This window comes from Theobroma cacao, chromosome 1 (assembly GCF_053813885.1).
Source record: "Theobroma cacao isolate CCN51 chromosome 1, ASM5381388v1, whole genome shotgun sequence".
Taxonomy (NCBI): domain Eukaryota; kingdom Viridiplantae; phylum Streptophyta; class Magnoliopsida; order Malvales; family Malvaceae; genus Theobroma; species Theobroma cacao.
This window is the reverse complement of record NC_142639.1, coordinates 2694651-2717790: the sequence shown is the minus strand read 5'-3', so window position 1 is coordinate 2717790 and position 23140 is coordinate 2694651. Positions and strand designations below refer to the sequence as shown.

The 23140-nt window shown below is 35.1% G+C and overlaps 2 protein-coding genes and 1 pseudogene across 6 annotated transcripts; 2 read left to right on the top strand and 1 right to left on the bottom strand.

Annotated features, from left to right (window-relative positions):
• Nucleotides 1-8009: 8009 nt before the first annotated feature.
• LOC18611129 (CLK4-associating serine/arginine-rich protein) lies at nt 8010-12417 on the bottom strand. 4 transcript variants are annotated; one of them, XM_088802975.1, is made up of 13 exons: nt 12108-12417; nt 11972-12010; nt 11731-11879; nt 11475-11550; nt 10624-10918; nt 10429-10538; nt 10291-10338; nt 10001-10210; nt 9631-9732; nt 9389-9522; nt 8983-9121; nt 8366-8446; nt 8010-8225 (listed from the first exon to the last, which is right to left on the bottom strand). In XM_088802975.1, the coding sequence occupies exons 1-13, from the start codon at nt 12302-12304 to the stop codon at nt 8201-8203; spliced, it is 1605 nt and encodes a 534-aa protein (XP_088659101.1). In that variant the 5' UTR covers nt 12305-12417; the 3' UTR covers nt 8010-8200. The 4 variants fall into 4 exon arrangements, with proteins under 4 accessions (XP_088659101.1, XP_017969483.1, XP_017969482.1 ...); XM_018113994.2 differs by having other exon boundaries at nt 8366-8449; nt 12108-12416; XM_018113993.2 differs by having other exon boundaries at nt 8315-8446; nt 12108-12416.
• A 341-nt stretch (nt 12418-12758) lies between these two features.
• Nucleotides 12759-15535, top strand: LOC18611128 (glutamate receptor 2.9-like). The gene is made up of 5 exons (XM_007047194.3): nt 12759-13213; nt 13307-13662; nt 13921-14221; nt 14360-14763; nt 14881-15535. The coding sequence occupies exons 1-5, from the start codon at nt 12925-12927 to the stop codon at nt 15208-15210; spliced, it is 1680 nt and encodes a 559-aa protein (XP_007047256.3). The 5' UTR covers nt 12759-12924; the 3' UTR covers nt 15211-15535.
• A 1795-nt stretch (nt 15536-17330) lies between these two features.
• On the top strand, nt 17331-22907 carry LOC18611127 (glutamate receptor 3.2-like; annotated as a pseudogene). Its single transcript, XR_016025306.1, has 5 exons — nt 17331-17580; nt 18075-18814; nt 19913-20228; nt 21536-21939; nt 22050-22907. The product of XR_016025306.1 is annotated as a glutamate receptor 3.2-like (transcript).
• The last annotated feature ends 233 nt before the right edge of the window (nt 22908-23140 follow it).

Here is a 23140-nt window from a genome sequence, read left to right as displayed (position 1 = left end):
TAAGCATGAGATTGGCGAGTAATGAAGCTGGCTTCCTAATCCTTGTTTGGTGCTCCTAAAACAGGATTACAATCCACGCCTAACAAGGAGATGTTTCATAAGGGGGAGGCATAGTTATCACATTGATTAGAGTCCAAGTGAGATGTTTGATTAAGTTCTTGATGAGTGTTGGGGGAAAGAAAAGAAAAGAAAGCTATTTTCTTTTTTTTTTTGGGGGGGGGGGGGGGGGGGGGGGTGTTGATGGAAATTAATTTGTGATTTGATTCCTTAACTAGACTTTTCCTTGGAATTCAGCTTAGCATCTCTAGGATTTTGGTAGATGAGACAAAGTTAAATGGAATAAAAGTAAAAGGGGTAGTGTCAAAGTCTTAAAGACGATTTGAGATATTATTGCCAACAAAGCATAACTCGATTCAACCTTTGATTTGTTAAGAGGTATGAGGAAAGGGCAAAAAAGAAAGATTGTTGGAAGAAAACTGTGGAGAAAAATGTTTTTTGGCTAGAAGAAAATACATAAAAAAGGGGAATTACAAGGAAGTAGTAAAAAGTACGAAGGAAAGAGATTGATTTACCTATTTACGTGTCTATAAAAATATGATCATTTCCATGATATGATTGGAAAGGTACTTAGCTTATTAAGAATACTTGGATTTCATTTTCCTGTCTTCATAGGTTACTCATGATTAATTTATTAACTTTTATTAATGTTCAATTTTAGTAAAGGCCCCTATGCAAGTTTAATCTATTTTCTAATGAAAAACTTAACAAAATCACGAGCAGCCCGAGCTGGGAATCAATATCCCCCAAAGTGAATGTAGTTGAGAAGTTGGAAAAATGGTGCACCGGTTTTTAATTAATGAGGAAAACCCGAGTTTTGAGAACTGAAGCACAATTGGGAGCAGTAATACCTCACATACTTTTAGGCGAAGGGTTTGGTATACTCACGTGGGGGTTTCACCTCTCCCCAAGTTTAATTTTCCATACAACCTTCCCATCAAATTAATACTACTACTACTACTACTACTACTACGACGACCATCCTACCCAACTATATTAAGCTTAGTCTTAGTGTCATGGTCTCTACTAGGAGCTATTAATTTCGTATATAGGCAAATGTCACGGTCCCAATTAGAAATTATGAATCTCAAATTAAGTGAGGATGTCATGGTTTTAAAAAGAGATTATAAATTTCACATTGGTTATGTGTGTATTAAAGTAAAATTGAATATTTAAGGTTTTTTACATTTTTCAATTTATGAGTGTTTTTTGTGAAATAAAATTATGAGGTCAATATGTTAAAATAGGCAATGATGTGGAACATGACAAACTGGTAACAACACTAATTCTAAGTATTAACGATATATTATTAAGAATTGTGAGTCTTTATTAAAATGGGAAAGGATATTATGTTTTAAAAAAAAATAATGAATTTTATATCAATTGTATATATATTAAAGTGATATTGAGTATTTAATAATTTATAAAATATTTTTTGTAAAATAAAATCGTGAAACCGATGAATCAAAATGAACAAAACTTTACAGATTAGTGTGTAGACCGCGGCACTTAACCTGCTCCTTTACAACAATAGCACAAACACTTAAAATATTGGAAAAAATCTAAATGTTAAAATAATTCCAATGGAATCAAATATAAAATAGGCATTATTGTAAGTGGATGTTAAAAGGAATTTCGGCGGTTAAATCCCAACGTCTTTTTTTACATGGATTTACATTGACAATGGTGGCACTCTGCTGGCAGGCTCAGTAGCTGACAGTTAAGGGCCAAGAATCATTCCCGCTTGACGCGTGTAAGCATGTTAATTATCTTTGAGTTCTGTTTTTTTTTTTTTATAAAAAATAAAAGATAATTGGGTGCTCGTCTCGGTGTCATACGAGTCAGTCTTTGCCTGAATTTTTTTTTTCCTAAATTGCTTAAGGGTTAAGGTTGGATATATCCATGATGACCGCCTTTGCTCATTGAGACAATGATTACCGTCGGATCATGAGATAAAGGGTAATTGAAGCTCATTTTAGAAATGCAGTTCTCGGGACCCCAATTGTCCGAATCAAAAATCATGAATGTCTGATCTAGCAGTCAATCACAGTACTGAGTACACCAGACTAAGATATTAAGGGATAGTATTGCATTTCGATCCCATTATTATTAAAAAAAAAATCAGTTGGAAATTAACGGTCACTTTCTCAGGCTGAGCATATCAGCACATGATTAAGACACTAATATTCCTCAAAACATCAATTTTACAATACTTTAATTATGTGGGATTACAGTTAGTCAATTGACTTAAGACTTGGGTTAAAAAAAAAATTAAGAAGATATATAGCTAGCTAGCCACCAACATGTGATGGTGGCCTTGATTTTCGTTACCTTGATCAGGTCTAAAGAAGAAATATATATATATATATATATATCTCAAATATTTATATTTTTTGGGGCTAAAGTCTTAATCAATAGGTCGGTAACGATGTAATTGGTCAACGGCTGATGGCTAGGGGGTTCAGCATATCTTTTACAAGCTTTTAACATATTCGTATCTCATCACACATTAATCGGACTAAGGTAACAGCTCCAAAATCCCATTTACCTTATTAAGCAAATGTCCACTTGCAAACATCTTAGTTTGGAAGTAACTTCGAAACTACTCATGGCTCAGGCTTGGTTGAGGCTTTAGGGGTACTCTCAGGTGTGCATGGCCCATGTAGTATGGAGAACTTCTTATTTTTATGGAATTATTTATAATATGAAAAATATTAATTAGTGCTACTTGATATTGGTTAATATAATATTTATAAAAAGTATCCGTTAACCTATTATATAAATTTGGACTACTTGAATTTTGATTTTTTTTATAAAAAAACTGAGTCTTAAAGTTAAAAGTCAAATTAATAATAATATAAAGAATTTACCTATACGTTCCTTATCAATTTGATTGACATTTTTAAGTTAGTCTTGGCACTTTCTTTATTGAGCAAACATATACATCTTTTTCGCAATAAATTTGAGCATAAAGAAAGAGTTTGCCTTTTAGATCTGTGGGACTTTTGCATGGACCAAAGCAGCTTTAGTGGTTGCAAACTGATCATCACATCAAACAGGAACCAAGGTGTGGGATTAGATTTGTAGGGCTTTCGAAGGGGGAAGGAGGATGGACCATTTGGCATGGCCACCAAGTTCGAACCATAAGCTACAAAAAATCTAGGTGAAGTCACAAATGGTTGTGGGAATGTGGAACCGTCCGGGGGCACTGTCCATAGAATTAATTGGAAGATGGCATTGTCCTATATTTGGAGCAAGTGGGGGCAAGTAGGGGTCCATGGGTGAACAAGAAAATCGCCCACCCTGATTTTCTCCGAGTGAAAGTAGTGGGCAGCATTGCTTACTTGTCTTCCTCAACCCTACATATGTGTTCCCTTGAACACCGATTAGTCAAGCCATCCATCTCTCTCCCCTTGGGTCATTACGTTCACAAAAGGGAAAATCAGAAAAGATGACACTGTCGATAGTTAGTTTTGATGTACCAGTTTTCATAATAAATTCAGTTGGCCGATTACTAGAGACAAATCATACACGCGTATGTGCTTGGATTGAATGATCAAGATTTTCGAATAATCCACAAGCTTATCATCAGTTCGTTTCTTTCTTTCCAAACCAGTGGATCAAATCATGAGTTTCAAGATTCCAAAAGAACAAAACCATCACCGTATTGATGCGAAAGGGGAGTAGAAATTGGACTGCAAAGGATGATTCTACCTAGTAGCTACGACCATTTCGTAGCTCTTAGCTTTAGTGGAATTTCCATTGAATCAAATTCTTTGGTCCCTATTAGGGAAAACCACTTGCCAACAGACGCAAGCATCATGCATGTACCCCAACAAAAACATCTGAAAACTTGAGTCCCTTGATTCTTGAGGTTGATTCTGTCTCAATTATTGAATCGGATTTTTCTTGTAAATATGATCAAATCAACATAATTTTTCCTAATTAGTGAATGAAACAGGATTAGTTCCATCAAAATTAGAGAGATAGGGAATGGGCATAGGATACAGGCATTTCTCATACAGCTATAGAACCAGAAATGCAATACGATATGGTTTCAAAACATATGTCAAACAGGGACGATCTTGTCTTGAGCCCATAACTGATCTCATTGCCAATTGCCATCATCCTCATTTCATTTCAATTCAAAGATGTCAGGCATGGCAATGCATATGCACAAATAGGAATTTGACATCATGTTTGACGTGAGGAAGAGATAATAAAAAAGAAAAAAGAATCTGATTTGATATCACCATATTTTAACTGAAGATCTAGCCATAAAGATAATATAGGATTAAAAAAATCAACAAGTAACAGAATTCACACAGGGGGGGGGGGGGGGAGTGGTTATTATGATGATAATATAATATTTGGGCAATTATATAAGGTTGAGAATATGCATGCTTTGGAGAATATTATCATTTTGTAGGGCAAAGGATCTAACCTACTGATTAATCATCTTATTTTAAAAACAGTTGGATAAAAGATTGTGGGTAATTAGGCTTAAATTAATCAGAGAAAAGATACACCTTCCCATGTGCTTCTTCCTCTCTAATTATTAATTAAGCAAACGAATCAAGTGTGGTTTTCCTAGATAGGGGCTTTTCTAGGAATAATTTGGCAGGTAAAGCCTAGTACAAGTGGGTTAATTTAACAAACAAAGAAAAATTGGGATCCATTGCTTCATTGTTTAAGTAAATCTGAATTAAAAGCTAAAATTTAATGTTAATTTATTACCTAAAAAGGCTCCTCGAGAGGTACTTGATTGTCAAGGCTCCTTGTATAAATCAATATTTTAGTGATAATACAGCAATATATGATTCTTACCAAGTACATTTTCAAGCAAAGCTTTCGGTTCAAGGTCTTATAATATAGAAAGAAACCTCTAAGTTTACATGAAGGTATCCATACTCTTTGCCTAAAACAGTGACAAATCACCATATTCAATTGGTAGAAAATGCTACCAACATGTTATTTTATCAATCCATGTTGGATTAAAGTGTGATTAAAGTAAGTGTCCCCTCGTGTGGTGGTCAGATTTTTTGGTTTGATGAGTTAGTGATGACCTTTTTCTGAATTTGAATTTTCTTCTTCCAAGCTCCTATCTTTCTTTCTTTCTTTCTATGATCAATCTGAATCAATATAGCTAGCTAGGGGGCAAAGTAAAGGTGTGAATATTTGTGGCCTAAAGTTGAGAGATGGGCGCCTCTATTTCATGAGTGAAGAGACGCGTGCGTGTGATAAGGATGGAATAAAGCAAGGATTCAATTGTAAGTCTCTGATAGCTAGCTTTGCTTTAGTTCATCCACAAAATAAATTATGAAAAAAAAATAAAAAAGAGAGAAGAATTTTGCTTTTAGATCATGACAGCAAGAAGAGAAAATCCGTGTTTCCCACGGGAAAAAGCTAAAAGGGCTAAAGGGCAGCTCACACAGAGAAAAGGAAGATGATATCTAAGGGCAAACTTCGATTCTTCCACACTTTTGCTACAGAGGTTTTGATCTCTTAATTAAATAAGCACAACCCTTGCCGTTTTCTCAGAACTTTTTCTTCAGAGATTATTTTGAATTTGCAAAAACAAAAAAAAGGGTATTTTTTTTATTCTGTGCCATAAAATGGTATGTTGCTTTTTGTTGGTGCGGGGTAGAGACAATGTCAAAACTAGAAAAATCTAGATTCATATTATGAAACTTAAACATGACCAAGAAAGTTCCATCACGCGACTGCATTATTTCCACAATTTAGCACTCTTATGTCACAGGCGGCCATGGACCATTGTGCTGCTGAAATTATCTATACCATTCATCATTCAAAACATGATTTCGTTGTCCCATGTCATGTCATGTTAGCCACCTTTGGTGCTATCAATATCAGATTAGAAGTTTCGAATAAAAAAGAAAATATTTTATGATAATCTTGTTTATTGCGATTGTTCGATTTGAATTATGAATTAGAAAAATACATAATTAATATGACATATTTTACGTTTATCTAATATAACTCATAATTTACCGACAATCTTAAGATTTTAGTCGCTTGAAATTGACATAAAATATGCACTAAATTCATATGCAATTGGTTTGAACCGCTTATCAGTGCAGGCAACTCTTCCGGAGTAACCCACCCCACCTATAGCAGACCATTCAGTACAAATTGTCGATACATAGCATAAATTAAACTGGTGTTGTGACAGCTTCTGCAAATGCTTTAATTTCAGTACTTGTTGTAGTCGCATCCAAATTAAACTCCACCAACATCTACATCATTTTAGGTGTCACACCATCTAATTAACTCCTTTCGGTTTTCTTAGTACTGTTAACAAATGAAAGAACCATATTTTTCCAAGTAGCAATCAAAATGAATTGTAATGATTTGTCCAATTCAAAGTGGCGTAAGAAAAGGGAAGATGAGAAATTTTGAGATGTTTTAAGTATGGATAGGCAGATACATGACAATCCTTCATCGTCCACTAAATTGTATGTGTTTCATTGTAGTATGATTTATTTATTGACGAGCTCCAATCGCCATCAAGGAGCAGTGCGTGAGACTGGTGAATATCCACGTCAATGTTATTCAGGACACCCTTGGCAATGTCACTTGGACACCCAGAACCGGCATGTGGGGTAGCTATGTACACCAACGACCATACATCACCTAGATCCAGTCCCCTCCATGGTTCCTTCGTCCTAGTCTCAAATGGCTGACTCAAATTTCTACCGAAACTTGGAAATAATCAATCAAATCAATTAAATTCAGTTAATTTATACTCGACTATTTGGGTTTTGATATAAATTTGATTTAGTCAATCAAATTTTTATGTCTAAAATTTTTCAATTCGAGAACAGACAGTTGAAGAATAATGTATATTTTTAATAATATATCCTAAATCCTTAATACCAGATAAATATTTACATTTAGAAAATATTTAGTTTGTGCTATCCTTAAGTTTATACTAATCAGAATTGTTTTCTTTAACATGTAAAGAAGTGTTCATAAAATTATGGGAGATCTATCTTTAAAGAATGTGGTTGGAACATAGTTTTTTGAGAAGTTTTATGATAGACTTCATGTTCACTAATTTATTTTCCTCAAATCGTGTTTTTTTTTTTAAGTTAGTTTGTATTGTATATTACATTGAAATGTTGCCTTTCAAAAAAAAAAAAAAAGAAGAAAAATATTGTATGTTGGATTTATTTCATTATTTGTCACTTGATGTTACATGTGAGTTGTTGTTGAACTATCTTTGTAGATTGAAATCAGAATATGGAGATGAGTAATTTTATTAATCTTTTTCTTGAGAAGTGTTGATGAAAATAATTATAATGGAATAACCGACTATAAATAATTGATTTATTGGATTAACTCGGTTTCGACTGAACGGGACAGACTCAATTCCATTACCCTTGGTGAAAACAAGCAACCTGACTCAACTCAAAATCTTTTCTTTTCAAATTTATTTTGGGCTGGAGTTTGATTCAAATGTTTGGCCAAATTTATTTAACAATAATACATAATATTTTCTTTTATTCCAGAACAAGAAAAAAAAGACCATTTTATACTTCGGGTTTATTAAAATTTTACCAATCAAATCGCACCTCCTAGAGATAACAAAATTTTATTCCACAACTGGAATCAATATTCTCTGCTAGCTTCATCACCGTGAGCAGTCATTCTGGAATTGTCAGTGACTGAGACTGAAAAAAACAAGGAAATGTAGCATCTCGACATTCGCATACAAACCCAACCACCACTGAAGAAGTCCTTCACAATCTGCCACGCGCAACGCAGGCTGAGACTTAAACCTGTTCATTATTATATTACTACTATTTTCTTTTCGTTTCTCCACCCCCCCCCCCCCCCCCCCCCTCTTTTTTTTTAACTCAATTCAAGAAATTAAATGCAAAATGCTTCATAACAGTAATTTCTATATTAAAAAAAAAAGGAATGGATCATATCAGAAAACTTATTTATTATATTACATGCACTTTGGTAAAAGTCAGGAAGATTATAAAGAACATATCATTACTGATTAGAACACCCTACACCATTTTGCAACATATTCTCAAAAGCTGGGCATCGCAACACTGCATACATAAAATATGAAATACCCTGCCTGCAACCTTCTCAGGTGCAGCAATTGCTTTCAGTACCTTGAACGGCTTCTTACCCTGCAATTTTATACAAACTCTAAATCAGCCTCCAAGCATTACACATCAAGCAACAAAGGAATATCTGATTAACAGAGCAAAATGACCACCTGGGCGAGCAGGAATTAGAACGAGAACGGGAGCGAGAGTAAGAGTGGGACCTAGATCGTGAACGTGAGCGTGAACGAGAATAGTATCTTCGAGAACTCCTACTCCTACTTGGACTTCTACTCCGTCGATATCTTCTGCAGTAAAGAAATTATTCACCAGATGTACAAGACATTCATAAGAGAGCACCACAATATATTTTGTTATCATAGAAAGAGCATATATTGCTAAATTACATAGTTTCCCTGACAATATCAGGAACAACCCAACCAAATGTTATTTACTGCTTCTAAGAGAAGAAAATAACACAATCAAGTCTTTAACCAGATGGACCAAAAATAAAAGGGACAAAGGAAGATAATAGAAACAGCATAAGCTGAGATACACATCAGTAGATTTATAAACTTCTTCACCTCCCAGGTAAAAGTCTCTGGTTATTTATTTTGTTTAAACTTCAAGCAGCAATTCCTGTTTTGCATATCATGCTACTAAAGCATCTTAATACCTCCCAATTCCCTCACAACAAATAAATTAACCAACAGACAATGACTCATAAAAGCTCATATTTATCTTTGGTTGGTTTGCAAGGACATCTTAATCTGTGGCAGAAAACTTTCATCATAAGCCATATGGATTAAACACAAACATATAAATATTCCAGGATATATACCTTGGAGGAGAGTGACTGTAGCTCCTACTGCGGCTGCGATGCCTTTGACGACTTAATCGGCTTGTTTCTGCAAGTTTTTCCAGTCTTTGGCGCTCTTGCTCTCGTTTCTTAGCCATTTCCGCTGCTGTGTCTTTCTTAACTATAGAAGCAATCAGCTTATCAAACCATAAATACAAGTCATTGAAGGAACATGTGACACTACAAACACAAACCCTCTTGTACCAATCTACCACCTCTCTGTTGTGTTCCAAGTAAATGTACAAATAAAAGAAAAGCTAAAGAAAATCAAGAAAAAAAACACAACTCAATAACAAAGGAATACATCATTCCTCTAACATTCCAACAGAGCATGAAAAGATATCATTGAATCAACAGCTGCATAAAGCAAATATCATCTATGTCATACTTTGCTTGTTTAACTGCCTGTTCATGATCCTTTTTAGCCGCTCCTGAGGAGTTTCTTTCTTCTCACCCTGCACCTGTTTTGAGGGTCCTCCAGAGGTACTCCCTTTTGTCAACTTTGCTAACGCTGACGTTGTGCTGACAGAGAGGAAATAAACATGTTAAATTCAGGCCATCTGAAAACAAAATATTAAAATGATCTTTTCTAGATAACAGTAATCACAGAAGTAGAGATTATACTGATACCTTACTGCTGGTTTTGACACTTTACTGCTCTTTTCTTTATCAAGAGACACACCAGATGCAGGATCAACATGAAGTGCCTCAAGTATGTGACCAGATGATGGCCTGCAGGAAAGGAGAAGCATTAGATAAGCCCATTTTCATGGTTTCATGAAACTGGCAAGTATTCACACAAATTCCATTTCAGGGTAAATATGAGCTTCAGAAGGGAAGCCTCCTTCCTTCTCCCTCTTTCCAGTTATGCTGATGACCCTAGGGCAGATTTATTTTAAACCAGAAAAGTTTGCCTCAGGCAACAAAATGGGGATAAGCTGCAGCAGAGTAAAGACTGTCCAATCTATCTTTGCAAGAATTAAAGGTCGAGTGCTCCGACCGGTTCAACATGTCAGCCTGGAATGGAGGCGATGATGGCGGAGAAAATCCTTCAAGCTTTGGTCCATCCCCGTCGCCAGAGCCCCCAAACTCTGTAATATACTCTATTTTTGGAGCCTTTGGTTTACTTCTATGAGAATCATCAGAATAACCTCCACGTGCATGGCGCCTTGAGTATGATGGAGAGTATGAACGTGATCTTGATCTTGACCTGAATAGGAAAACTATACTTAAAATTCCTTTTATATACAACAGACAACAGCTTCAAGAGAAACCTAAGACACAGTATACCTCCTAGAACGCGGATAAGCCTCATAGGTTGGACTTCGCCTAGGTTCCCTGCATGAAGCAAAAGAAGTATCAACATTTTAGGCATGATGTCATATCCGATTCTACAAGTTCGTAGAAGAAATCTTCCAAATTTTGTACCGGTAGGGATCATTATGGAGTACTCTTGTTCCAGTTATCCGTGCTGTTTCTCTTTCTCTCTCCCTCTCAATTTGAGAAGCTTTTCTCCTTTCTTTGCGACTCAGTTTCCTCTAGAAGTTCAGAATTTTGGATTTGCAATCAGCAAAAGTTAAATTACAAAATGCAATCATAACCAACATGTCTTATCCAACTTACGATTGCAGGATCGCCTTTGATCACTTCCTTCTGTCTTTTTTCTTCCTCTTTTGCCTTTTTATCCATATAGACAAGCCAACCATACCTTTTCACTCCAAATTCTTTTGCTATTATATCCATTCCTTCATCATTACTATCATCACTGTTGAATTCATCATCTTCCTCCTCCTCCTCATCCTCCTCCTCCTCATCTTCATCAATGTCTGAAAAATTAGCTTCCTCTTTCCCATTTCCGTCATAAGAGAACCCAACTTGCGAATATGAACCCTTATTAGCTGGTTGTGCTGGCTGTGATCTGCCAAATATACATAAACAAGAAACAAGATAAGTAAGGATAAAAACTACAGATAGCAAGAAACCAAAATGAGGCACACCAATCACCTCTAGAAACAGTCTAAACCAAACTTTATACATGCAGGTCACCCAGTATATCTTCATGATATATGCATCAAAATTGACAAAAAAAAAAAAATTCTCCTGCTTTGCAAGAAATCAACTACTAAGGCAAAGAACAAGCCCATCAAAGATGATTTCTAAAATCCATATGAAAGGAAAGTAAGAGGCAAGCCAAGTTTGTAACTTTGATCTTCTACAAAGCTAACATATTTCTAAATTAGTTTCTGAATAGCACAACACTAAGCAAAAGATTTGCTCCAACCATCTATAAAACTCCATGCTAAGATCACTCTAAAAACCTATACAGTATGAACCAAACATTTCTGAAAGAGTGCCAGAATTTGTTAGAAACGTAAATAAGACAGGCACTTGTAAAATTATCTGAAAAATTTAACTCTAGTATTATTATATGCACCACAAATATCATCAAATGGGTTCAAAAAAAGAAATTAAACCTGTCCGATTGAAATGGTGCTGTAACTTTTGCCTCCATTTCTTGATTCACATGTTGCAAACCCTCCTCGTCCATAACTGTCAAAAAATACAAAATTTCAGCTAATAAAGCTCATTTGAAAAGTAATTCCCTATTCTTATAACTGACTTTTATCCTTATATCTTACATTTGCAATGTAAGCAATAAAAGGCATTCAAAACCAACAAGGAAAACTAAAAACACAATTTATCAATTCCTAGAAATAAAAAAGTACCGACATCCTCTACGCCGATGCTTAATTAAATCCCGATAACGCTCAAAATTTACAAACTCTTCTACTTCTTTTTCTTCTTCAGACTTCTCTTGATTCCTAAAATGCCGCGTCCCTGGCTCCCGAATAAAATCAAGTAGAGCTCGGCCATCAAATCTAAAATATAAAATAAACAATTAATTAAAAAAAACAAAACCTTATCCAAAACGATGTTACAAAAAAGAGAAAGAAAAGAGAAATTAAATTACCTATCAATCAAAACGTCTTGTTTTCCATTCCAAGGAATCCTGCAAAAAAAAAAAAAACGGATTAAATGGAAAGCTTTGACATATGTACTGGAACGTTAATAAAATTATTTATGGAAATATTGATTAATTTACTTACAGGCCTTGCTGGTCTTCGCTTGCGTGATAGAGAGCGTCGTCGCGGTGGATACGGCAGCGAGAGCCGATGACTTGAATGGACTGTTGAGGATCACCGCGCCTTTTGGCCAAGAAGATGGCTCTTCTTTGGGCTCTCTTTCGAGCCGCGTCCATCATGTCGTGGACTTTCCTCTCCGATCTCCTAGCTTCGTGCCACATCTTTGAGAAGAGAATCGGAGGTATCGAAACCCTAACCCTAGAGGGAAATCGATGGTGAAAGCCAAGAGGGAGCCAACGACGATTACAGGATCTCTGGTGTTCGTTTCTGCGGAAAAGTTTTGTTTGGTAGGAATTGGGCTTTTCAGGTTAACTTGTTTTAAAAGGCCCATTTTTTAGCTTGGGCTAAGGCCTTTTTTTTGTTGTCCATTTTTCCATCTTGAATAGGCCTTTCCATATACTCAATTGACATTTTTCTTCTTGATGAGTTGATGTAGTTTTTTTTTTTTTTTTTCATGTGAAAAAAGGTTGAATTTTATAAAAATTGAAAAGATATATTTATCTTTTAATTTTATATTTTTAAATACAATTTTTTTGAATTTTGAATAATTTCATCACTTGATTTGTGATATTAAACATGAACCCACCCACAGCCAGCTTTTCTGGTCTCCCTTGACTTTTCCGTTCAAGGGAAATTTCCGAGTGACCAGGCCTATGCAAATTGACTTGGTACCGAAATAATGACTACGAAAACCATAGCGCTATAGCAGTAATCTTCACTTTGATTTTCACATTTGGCACCAAGAAAAGTTAGAACAAAAAAGAGAAATTTAGGCGAAGCAATGGATAGCAAAATGGTTTTTGCCTTGCTCTTGGTGAGTCTTGCACTACTACTTCTGTTTCCATCAATAAATTGCAGTACAGGGATAGGAGATACAGCAGGTGGTGGTGAGTTCCCTGATTCTTCTCGTGCAGTTTCAGACTGCAGTTTCAGTTCTTCAGTTGAGTTCCAACAAGAACAGCATATTGCTTGGGAGATGAGCATACGCGGTTTTAACGGCATAACTGGACCTAAAATGGCGTTAACCTTCCAAGATTTGTACGGTAACTCTACTCCGGTAGTACTTTCAGGTTAGTGCTGTTCAAGAAAATACATAATTTAACTGCATATATAAAACTTAAGCTGCTTCAGCGCACTAATTAGTTCCTTCAACCGGTAAAAAGCTTTCTACGGAGACAAAAAAGGCCACATGGATGATATAGATATTGTCACCCTCGTTTTAACTTACTGTTCGAACAACAAGATGCGGAAGCTTTGGGCCCTTATTATAATGGATGACCCTATATCACTCTCAACAACGTCCTCGCCACTTCTAGGCACTATAAACAATACATTTCGTGGAACCTACAGAAGCCAGGACTCGAGTTCCGGTGGCGCCGGAAATAAGATGATCGACGGGGCACTGGTGATATCAAATACTACCCAGTTTTTGAGCGTAAATATTAATGACAAGAACTACAGAACACTCACAGAGCTTTATAACTCTTTTGATGAACTGGTTGAGAAGGTTGTCGTTGAGGTCAGATTCCCATTCTTTTTTGGGCTCCCCATAGTTTTTTTTCTTGAAAAGATAAGTAAAATTTAAGCATTGATCATGTTAAACTGTATGAGAAAAGAAAATGAAACTCAGCAGTTAGGTCTTTGACACAACTGTATATGGCTAAATTCCCCAACCAATACATGGCAACTTTTCTAGGATCTTCAAGCCTTGAAAGCCTTGTCCATTTTCTGTCTTTAATCTCTATATATAAATGGGATTTTTTTTTCTTGGATATAGGTATCGCATAGATATATAAAGAAGTGGTTTCATAGAGCGGTTGGTGACATAGAAATTACAGCAGATCATAACCAGCCTCGGGTATTCTATCAGCGACGTTCGGAATCACGGTTCACGATGGTAGTTAAGGCAAAACCCAACGAATTGGACAGATTTTGGTGGTTCCTAAGCCCCTTCACACTAGAGATGTGGCTTACTTTAGTAGCTTTGAGTGTATTTACAGGATTTGTTACCTGGATAATTGAAGGGCAGAACGAGGATGGGCCTAATTTGGTAGAAGCTCTGCTATTCTTTGTGCATAGTAAGATAACCATGTTAATGCATCTGGAGTTAAACTTTAAATACTTGATCATGGAATTTTTTTATTATTGTATACTACAATCTATGACAATTCAAGGATGAAGGAGTGCTGATCAGTTTTTGAATTTTCATATTACAGGAGATGCACCAAGGAACAGATTAACTAATTTTGTGCAGGTCCCATGGTTATTCCTGGTCCTGGTTGTCACTTCAACCTATACAGCGAGTTTTTCTTCCACGGTAACAAGCTCAGAAACTAAGCCACCTTGCTTAGATATGGAAAACCTCAAGATAACAAATGTTATTATCGGTTGTGATGGAGATTCTATTATCTTCCGTTATTTAGTTGAAACCCTTGGGTTCAAACGAAAGAACATCAAGAACATCGCTCAATCTTCAATCGATGATTACGCAGAGGCTCTATCAACTGGGAATATAAAGGCTGCATTCTTTTCAACGCCTCATGCCGATGTTTTCCTCGAGAAATACCGCAAAGGCTTCAGCGCGTGGGAACCAATCCGTAATCTACGCGATTCCACAATTGTAATATGAACGATGCTCTTCTGTTCCTTTACTCTGCTTTCTAGTTATTTAGCCTTTGTTTTCGTTGTTCAAGCTTTCGGACATGTCTTTTTACCATTTTTTGGTGTTGTATTACAGGTGTTTCCACGGGGTTCTCCTTTTGTTTCAGAGATGTCTAAGTTCAAGCAAATGAAGGGATACATGCTATCTTTTTTGGATTGTTCAGGTTCAACAATTGATGGCACCATGAAACAAGGAATAGGACCAGGCCCCTTCTCAGGTTTGTTTTTTTTATCAGGCGGTGCATCTGCAATTGCGATGTTAATCACGGTCATTCGTCTGATTGAAAGACGTTGGGAGAACTACATTCAGAGAATGTTGATGGGTAGAGAACTTTGGGTGTGGCTCACTACTCTGTTTCCTCGAAACCAGAGGAGAAATGTGCTTCAAATTCAAGTCCAAGGATAAGTTCCCCCTTCCAAACACAACCCAGCAGCTCCTGGTACATTATTATAGTATCGACTAACCCATCAAATTAGCATACCAAAAAGGGCAGGGGTTAGATTTCATTTCCCTTCACTTTGATTAGCATAATTACACGAGTAAATAAGGTGGCGTGGGTTGCCACATGACCTTAATCCAAATGATAAAGTTGGTGTGGGGTTTGTTTTTGAGATGCTAATTATATACTTGAGAAGTCCTTTTCTTCCTTATACTGGATTGATATTTTCTTTCTTGAACCTTACACTCAAATATAATGTTTATTAAAAATATTAAAAGAATTGCTGCTGCATGACTCTCTCTTCTTTGGGTGCCCCTGGTTTTGTGTATGGGCATGTTTCTTTTCTCTTTGGTTCCTTTTTTGCGGGTTCTAGGACGTGCTGCCGAGTCTGATGTCTTTGAGCTTGTGATTAAATAGCTCTTGTTGCTAGGCCTGTTGTCCCTCAGCTGCATCATCCAATTGGTGTGCTTTCGGGTCTCGTCTTGGTTGTTTTGACTGTTTCTTTAATGCTTTTTATGTTCTTGACTGGAGGAGAGGCTACTCTCGCCGATGTCTTGAGGCTGCTCTTCTTGTTCTTGGGTCTTTGGGCTAGAGGCTTGTGGTGCCTGATCTTTTTGGATTTTGCTCTTTCTATGTTTAGCACAGGCCATTAGGAAAAGGGTAGAGAGCTTCTTGCGGATCTTTCAGCTCACTTGGGTTAGGAGATTGCAGCTGATCTCTAAGATAATATCTCTTTTTGTAAATGTAAGTATTCTGCTTCTGCACAAAACAGTTTCATCATGCCACTAGGAGTCTCTAACAAACGGTACGAGATTTGGATTAACATGGTTGTTTAATGTTAATAAAATCACCTTTTGAAAAAAATGTAATTTTGACATAATTATTAAAATATATGCTTAATTTTTTAAATAAAAATATATACTTAAATTGATTTCAGTTCGTTACTAGAAGAAGTACTCACATATTGACAATGAATTTAAGATAAAATTTAAAATATTTAACAAGTTGGAAACTTAAATAATTTATTAATAAGTTGATTTATTTTACTTTTTAATGAGAACAAGGAAATGGATTCCATGATCAGGCACCTTGCCTCATTCAGAGTTAGGAGAAGAATATTTAAACATAGAAATATGCATAAAAGTAAATAATAGTGAAATTACATATATTTAGAGCGAGCCAGAATAGTAGAGGCTGGGCATGGTGACCTGCTACAATATATGGTAAAACGAACCCCTTCTCCACCTGACTTTTCCCTCAGTATTTACTTGGATTATTTGAGGGCATGATCCCGTGTGGTAAGTTTATCGTTGACTCATTGTAAAAGGTGGGTTCTGGGTGAGTTCTTTTTTGTTTTTTTTCTTCCAAATAGCAAACCATTAACAGGCGTTAGCTCAATAAAGAAGAGAAAATCTTTAGCTAGCTGGAGCCTGGCGACATGAAGAAATGGATAACAATTTTGTCTGCGCTCTTGGTCGCTCCTTTGCTGTCGTTCTCGTCGTTAAATTCTTTGGTTCTGTCGGTTCCAGGGATCAATCCGACAGAGGAAAGAAAGTTTCCGGGCAGATGGGCAAGGCTGGACAGGTTTTTTGCAGCATAAGTACCAGACCAAATTATATGGTTTTAATGTTCCATCATTTGCACGGGGGTTCTACGCTGGAGGAACTGGCACGCACGGGTTTGTTGTCTTAGGTGCAAAGAATAACAATTCAACTGGTTTGGCCTATCCAATCAGACAGCTCAAATAGACAAATATTGAATACATCACAATATTCGTTTTATCTTACCCCGCTTTGAATAATTTCCATTTTTAATAAAATTTAAGAAAAAAATAATATAACAATTATAATTTTTTTTTCTACAAACATCAAATTAATCATTTTCAAAAGGTTACAACTTAACTGATAGTATATTCCTATAACAATTAAATCAAAACCCGATCCACATCACACCTTTTTGTTTTTAGTTACTATTTTTTTATAATTGATTATTAAAATTTTAGATAAATTAACTTGGGTAAGGTGAGTATGACTGATAAGGGTTGATTTAATATGGGAAAGAGCATGCTACTAGTTGACCAAAACTCAAAAGAATGGATGATTCAATTACAACAAGAGGAAAAAGTTTCAGCTTCAGGCAGAAGGAAATGAGTAGCATCTTTGCCAAGCTCTTTTTCTTTCTTCCGCTATTACTATTACTGTCATCAAATTGTAACGGGATAACAGATGGAAAAGAGAAAGCTACGAAGTGTACATGTTGGAACTCCAGAGATGCAGACCAAATCCAATTAAGATTCCACCATGCGCAAGGGAAATTTACTCCCATAGATCTGGATGGTATGTATATGAACTTTTGTTTCTTTTCTACAATTTTGTGTCGAAAATTCTGTCATTCATCTTAAGCTCTTACCTAAGGAAGAGTTAGAGTCATCAAACTCCAATTAAGTTAAGAATTAGTGGTATATTTTAGTTATTAGTTTTTTAATCAATTGCGAATTTGTGATTTTACCCTCCATCCTTTAGTTTTGTTTCTAGACTCTAGAAACTAAAGATAACAACTTGCAGCTTAAATTTAATTCAATTTCTTTTCTCCTGTAATTACATAGTCTATATATATATATATATATATATATGTATGTATCTAATGCCACTATGCCAGTATTCCAAGTTTGCTCTAAATATTGAAGGTTCATCATGTATTATTTTCTTCAAGAAATGACTTGATACCAAAATGGTTCAAGTTTTCAAAGCACGCAATATTTCTTTGTTGAATTAATGCATGTTTGATCAAAGCAACAGATCTGACAACATGAAGCTGTTGAATATTGCAGCGTCTTATCAATCTTATGTGGCCATCAGAAATCAGAGTTCACTTGATTTGCCAATTCTTTGTACGGTCACAAATCATGAAGATGCACTTTCTGCAGAAATAAATAAGGTTACCAGGAGAACCAGAGCGACCATACTGTGTGCTCTGCCTGCAAAAGCTAAATCAACAATGGAAAACGAATCTTCAACGAGTTACATGTCTCGATATATGTATGACATCACTCGCGGACTTGCTAATTTAATCGGCAATTACGATTGTTTTAAGTCTGGGAGGACTGTCTACAAGGAGTTGGGAAATGGTGTTCGTCGGAAATCTACTAGAAATCCGACTGTCAAAGTATACTATTTCTCACAACGTTTTTTGGATGAAAAATATTTCTTCCAAAAAACCCTGTCTTATTGTGGTGACAGGATTAGTGACTTAAACATCTCCACTTTCAGCATGAATAGCCCTGCAACGCAGAATGCAGGTGCGATTATTCAAATGGCAGCTACTTTATCATTTTCGACAGCCCGTCCACTTCAGTATTTTTCAGAGTTAACCGTCGCCGTACCAGTAACATCGGTTCCCTGGCAGTTTGCCAACACAGTTCATGACCAGAATCACAAAGAAACACAAATAACAGGGTTTTGGATTGATATCTTCGAAGCAGCTGTTACAATGATGCCAATCAATACCACTTACAAACTGGTCCCATTTTACGGTTCTGATGATCAATTGCTCAAGGAAGTTGCTCGCAAGGTATTGTTCCTTATCCCTTCTCTTTTTCCAGCTACTTATTTTTAGTCCTAACTCTACTATGATGTAAACATGTAAGTATATCTTATTAGCTCCACTGCGACCAGAAAATTTAGGTGAAACTAAAAAAATATACTTACAAAAATTTATAGATGTGAAATGATAAATAGAATGAGGTTCTAATTAACATTTTCACATGTCTTAAGTCATCTTGTTTTCTCTTAAATAACAAGAAAACCCCCTAAAAACTATATATATATATATATATATATATATATTAATTTATGCACTTGAGTCTTTCTATTTTTGTTTATTTTTAGAAGCTAACAATTGTCGGGCCCTCTGCTTATTAGCATTTTTTTATCCATATGACATATAGCGTAATCATGCCAATTAATATTAAGTCATAATCAATTATTTTTCATTATGGGTTAAGAATTTGTGTGGATACAATGTAGAAAAAGTGTTTTTTTTTTTTTTACAAATTAAAAGATAAGTGTTATTTAAGATACAATTAAAAAAGTGCATGCGTTCAATTGCATAAATTGATATAATTCAAGGATTTTTGTATTATTTAAATCTTTCTGTTTTCTATGTGCATATGAGAAAGTTTGAGAAAGGAAAAATATTCAAATCATATTTTTTTTTCACAATTACAAGATAAAAAAAATGTTGAGTTAAACAATTAAACCTGATCTAGTAGTGATTATTACTCTTTTTTTTTTTAAATTTTGGTTTAAGGTTTCAATATCTTACTCAACCTTCAAACTTCTTTAAATGTAAAAAGAAAAAAAAATCAATTATGCAAAGTCTTATTAGCTGCATAAACAGATGCATATACAAGAGTAATGTAATAAAATTTTAACAAAGAAATTTCCACAAAACTTTGAAATGATTTTAACTACATATAATAATATATATAGATTAATCTCCAGCTAATATTTTCGAAAAAAAAATTCTTAAAATGCTTTATTACATGGGTTTCCGGCTATGACAAAATTCATTGGCAAAAAAGATTATATATGAAAATTGTCAAACTATTATTAAACATCATTTGACTGATTGAAATTTGAATTTTTTTTTTTTTTATGTATATTGAAGACTTTTGATGCAGCTGTTGGCTTAACAGTAATTACAGAGTACCGGTCCCAGGTTGTAGAATTCTCATATCCCAGTTTTGAAGTAGGACCGGTGGTAGTGATGAAGAAAGATTTTGAATTGAACCAAGTTTTTTCATTCATGAGCCCTTTTACCGACGACATGTGGCTTACTTTGGCATTAATGACTATCTTCACTGCTTTTGTTATTTGGTTAGTTGAACATAAAACTGGTAATGAATCTGGTGGTAACTTGCCTGCTAGAAAAGTTGGAGCTATCTTCTGGTTCTCTTTTGCGACTCTCTTCTATGGAGGACATAGTAAGTAAATCTATTTTTGGTTAGTTTTAAATTTAAGCATTTCTTCACCTTCTTCTCGAGCATCTTTTTTTATAAGGACTTAACTTTGAGAACTGCACTGTAGAATACAAGCACCTAGACGTAACCCTAAACTAGATTACATTAATTTGGTTTTATTAAAAGATAATATTATAATTCGTAAATAATTTATTTTAATAAACTTAGCCAATCTCCAATGTTATATATACATGAGCTTAAAAATATAAGTATGCATAGAAAATTTTAAATCCAATAATGAGTAAGACTAAATATTTACTATATAAAAGTAGGTTAGATCACTCTCCTATCCATACAAAAACATTAAGATTTTCATCTATTAGAGAGTTAATAGATCAAGGAAGAGGAAAATCTTACTGTATTGAAACCCAACAGATAATCTAGTCATTGTTATTTTTGTTACCAAATCACATTTTAGGAATCATGTACTTTTTTTGTGTTTTAAATTCTTGTTAGGGTAGATATAGGATTAGTATGAATTAATTATAGGAATAATGCTAAAAAAGTCCTGCACTATTCAAGAAAATTCAAATAAGTCATTATTCTTATATTGCATTCAATCAAAATCTTATATTTTTATTTTCAGTCAAATAAGTCTTGAAAACTAATAGTTGTTTAATTGTTATAAATCAAAATATCACTTATCATTTTATACTCGTGTGAAGCTAATGTGGAAGGTGAAAAATATTATATAATCATATTATCATATCACATCAACATGCTATAGTATCATCCATTGTGAAATATTAGCAAGCCACTTAGTGTTTGGTGTCATAGAATCACAAGTGAGACTAAATCAACCATTATAAAAATACGATGACATTTGGCTAAAATATATATATATATATATATATATATATATATATATATATAATAACTTATTTAATTCAAAATAAAAGTTATAGTAACTTTTTTGCATAAATAGAAATAGGAACTTGTAGCGTGGCTTGAGGAGTATGGAGCTCGCTCTTTCTGGTTCAATAATGGATGGTCTAACGGGAATGGCTAAGATAGCAGAGTGACTGTTTTTGCATAATCTTGTTCTGTAAATCTGCTGCCTCTGTTTCTGAATTATTATGGGACTGGTTTAATTTGGAATTGGGAAGGAAGATTTGCTCTTTCTTTTGTATTCAACTTCTTATGTCTAGTTCTTTATTTCAATTGGGATTGAAAATTGAATGAAACGAAAAGTTGCGAATGTAAGTAATAAAGGGAATAATTCAAGAATGAAGGAATGTGGTTCAGTTACTCATAAGTTGTTCATATTGCAGGAGAATCACCCAGGAACAGCTTAACTTATTTTGTACTGGCCCCATGGTTATTCCTGATCCTGGTTGTCAATTCAACCTATACAGCGAGTTTTACTTCCATGATAACAGGCTCAGAAACCGAGTCATCTAGCTTGGATATAGAAAACCTCAAGATAACAAATGCAATTATCGGTTGTGATGGAGATTCTATTATCTTCCGTTATATAGTGGAGGTCTTTGGTTTCCAGCGAAAGAATATCAAGAACATTGCTCAATCTTCAATTGATGATTATGCAAAGGCTCTATCAAGTGGAAAGATAAAGGCTGCATTCCTTTTGACGCCTTATGCCGATGTTTTCCTTGCAAAATACTGCAAAGGCTTCAGTGTGTGGAACCCAATACGTAATCTACACGGTTCTACAGTTGTAATATCAACGATGCTCTTCAGTTCCTTTATTGGTTTTGATTAATTAGCCTTATTTGCTGTTCCAGCTTTCGGATATGTCTTTTAACCATTTCTGGTCTTGTATTACAGGTGTTTCCACAGGGTTCTCCTTTTGTTGAAGAGATGTCAGTTGCAATGTCGAGATTACTGGAGAGCGGAAAATTCAAACAAATGCAGGAAGAAATGCTATCTTCTTCAGATTGTTCGGGTTCAACAATTGATGGTACCATAAAACGAGGAATAGGGCCAGGGCCCTTCTCAGGTTTGTTTATTTTATCAGGCGGGACATCTGCACTTGCAATGTTCATCACGGTCATTCCCCTGATGAAAAGACGTTGGGAGAGCTGCATCCAGAGAATGTTGATAGGCAGAGGACTTTGGGTGTGGCTCACAACTCTGTTCTCTCAAACCCTGAGAAGAAATGAGCTTGAAATTCAATATCAAGGATAAGTTCCCCTCTCAAACACAACTCAGCAGCTCCTAGTACATTATTATAGTATCGACTAAACTATCAAATTAGCATACCATAAAGGGCAGGGATTAGATTTCATTGCTCTTCACTTTGATTAGCATAATTACATGAGTAAATAAGGTGTCGTGAGTTGCCACTTAAGCTTAATCCAAATGATAACGATGGTGTGGAGCTTTGTATTAAAGATACTAAGTATATACTGATAAGTATATTCTGCAGTTGCAATGTTAATCACGGTCATTCGTCTGATTGAAAGACGTTGGGAGAACTTCATTCAGAGAATGTTGATGGGTAGAGGACCTTGGGTGTGGCTCACAACTCTGTTTCCTCGAAACCAGAGGAGAAATGAGCTTTGAAATTCAAGTCCAAGGATAAGCCCCCCTTCCAAACACAACTCAGCAGCTCCTTGTACATTATTTTAAATATTTAACAAGTTGGAAACTTAAATAATTCATTAATAAGTTTATTTATTTTAACTCTTTAATGATAATAAGAAAAAGGATTCCATGATCAGGCATCTTGCCTCATTCAGAGTTCCGAGAAGCGGATTTAAACTTTTAACACAATAATTGAGGGAAAAATAAAGTGGAGTATAAATGCTTAGAGTTATTAAGAGTTATAACAAATAAAAAAATACTTTAATTTAATTTAAATTGAGAAACTATTGAGTTTGTGTTGATATCAACAAATCAAACCAAAATTAAAGAAA

What these genes read in the sequence shown, in the direction of transcription:
- LOC18611129 (XM_007047195.3), bottom strand. Translation starts at nt 12,304, where the DNA reads ATGTGGCACGAAGCTAGGAGATCGGAGAGGAAAGTCCACGACATGATG. An exon ending in CTCCATAATGATCCCTACCG is followed by an intron (nt 10,339 to 10,428) that starts GTACAAAATTTG and finishes TGCTTCATGCAG; the next exon opens with GGAACCTAGGCGAAGTCCAA. An exon ending in CAGGCTGACATGTTGAACCG is followed by an intron (nt 9,733 to 10,000) that starts GTCGGAGCACTC and finishes CCTTTCCTGCAG; the next exon opens with GCCATCATCTGGTCACATAC.
- LOC18611128 (XM_007047194.3), top strand. Translation starts at nt 12,925, where the DNA reads ATGGATAGCAAAATGGTTTTTGCCTTGCTCTTGGTGAGTCTTGCACTA. An exon ending in TACTCCGGTAGTACTTTCAG is followed by an intron (nt 13,214 to 13,306) that starts GTTAGTGCTGTT and finishes ACCGGTAAAAAG; the next exon opens with CTTTCTACGGAGACAAAAAA. An exon ending in ATCTACGCGATTCCACAATT is followed by an intron (nt 14,764 to 14,880) that starts GTAATATGAACG and finishes GTTGTATTACAG; the next exon opens with GTGTTTCCACGGGGTTCTCC.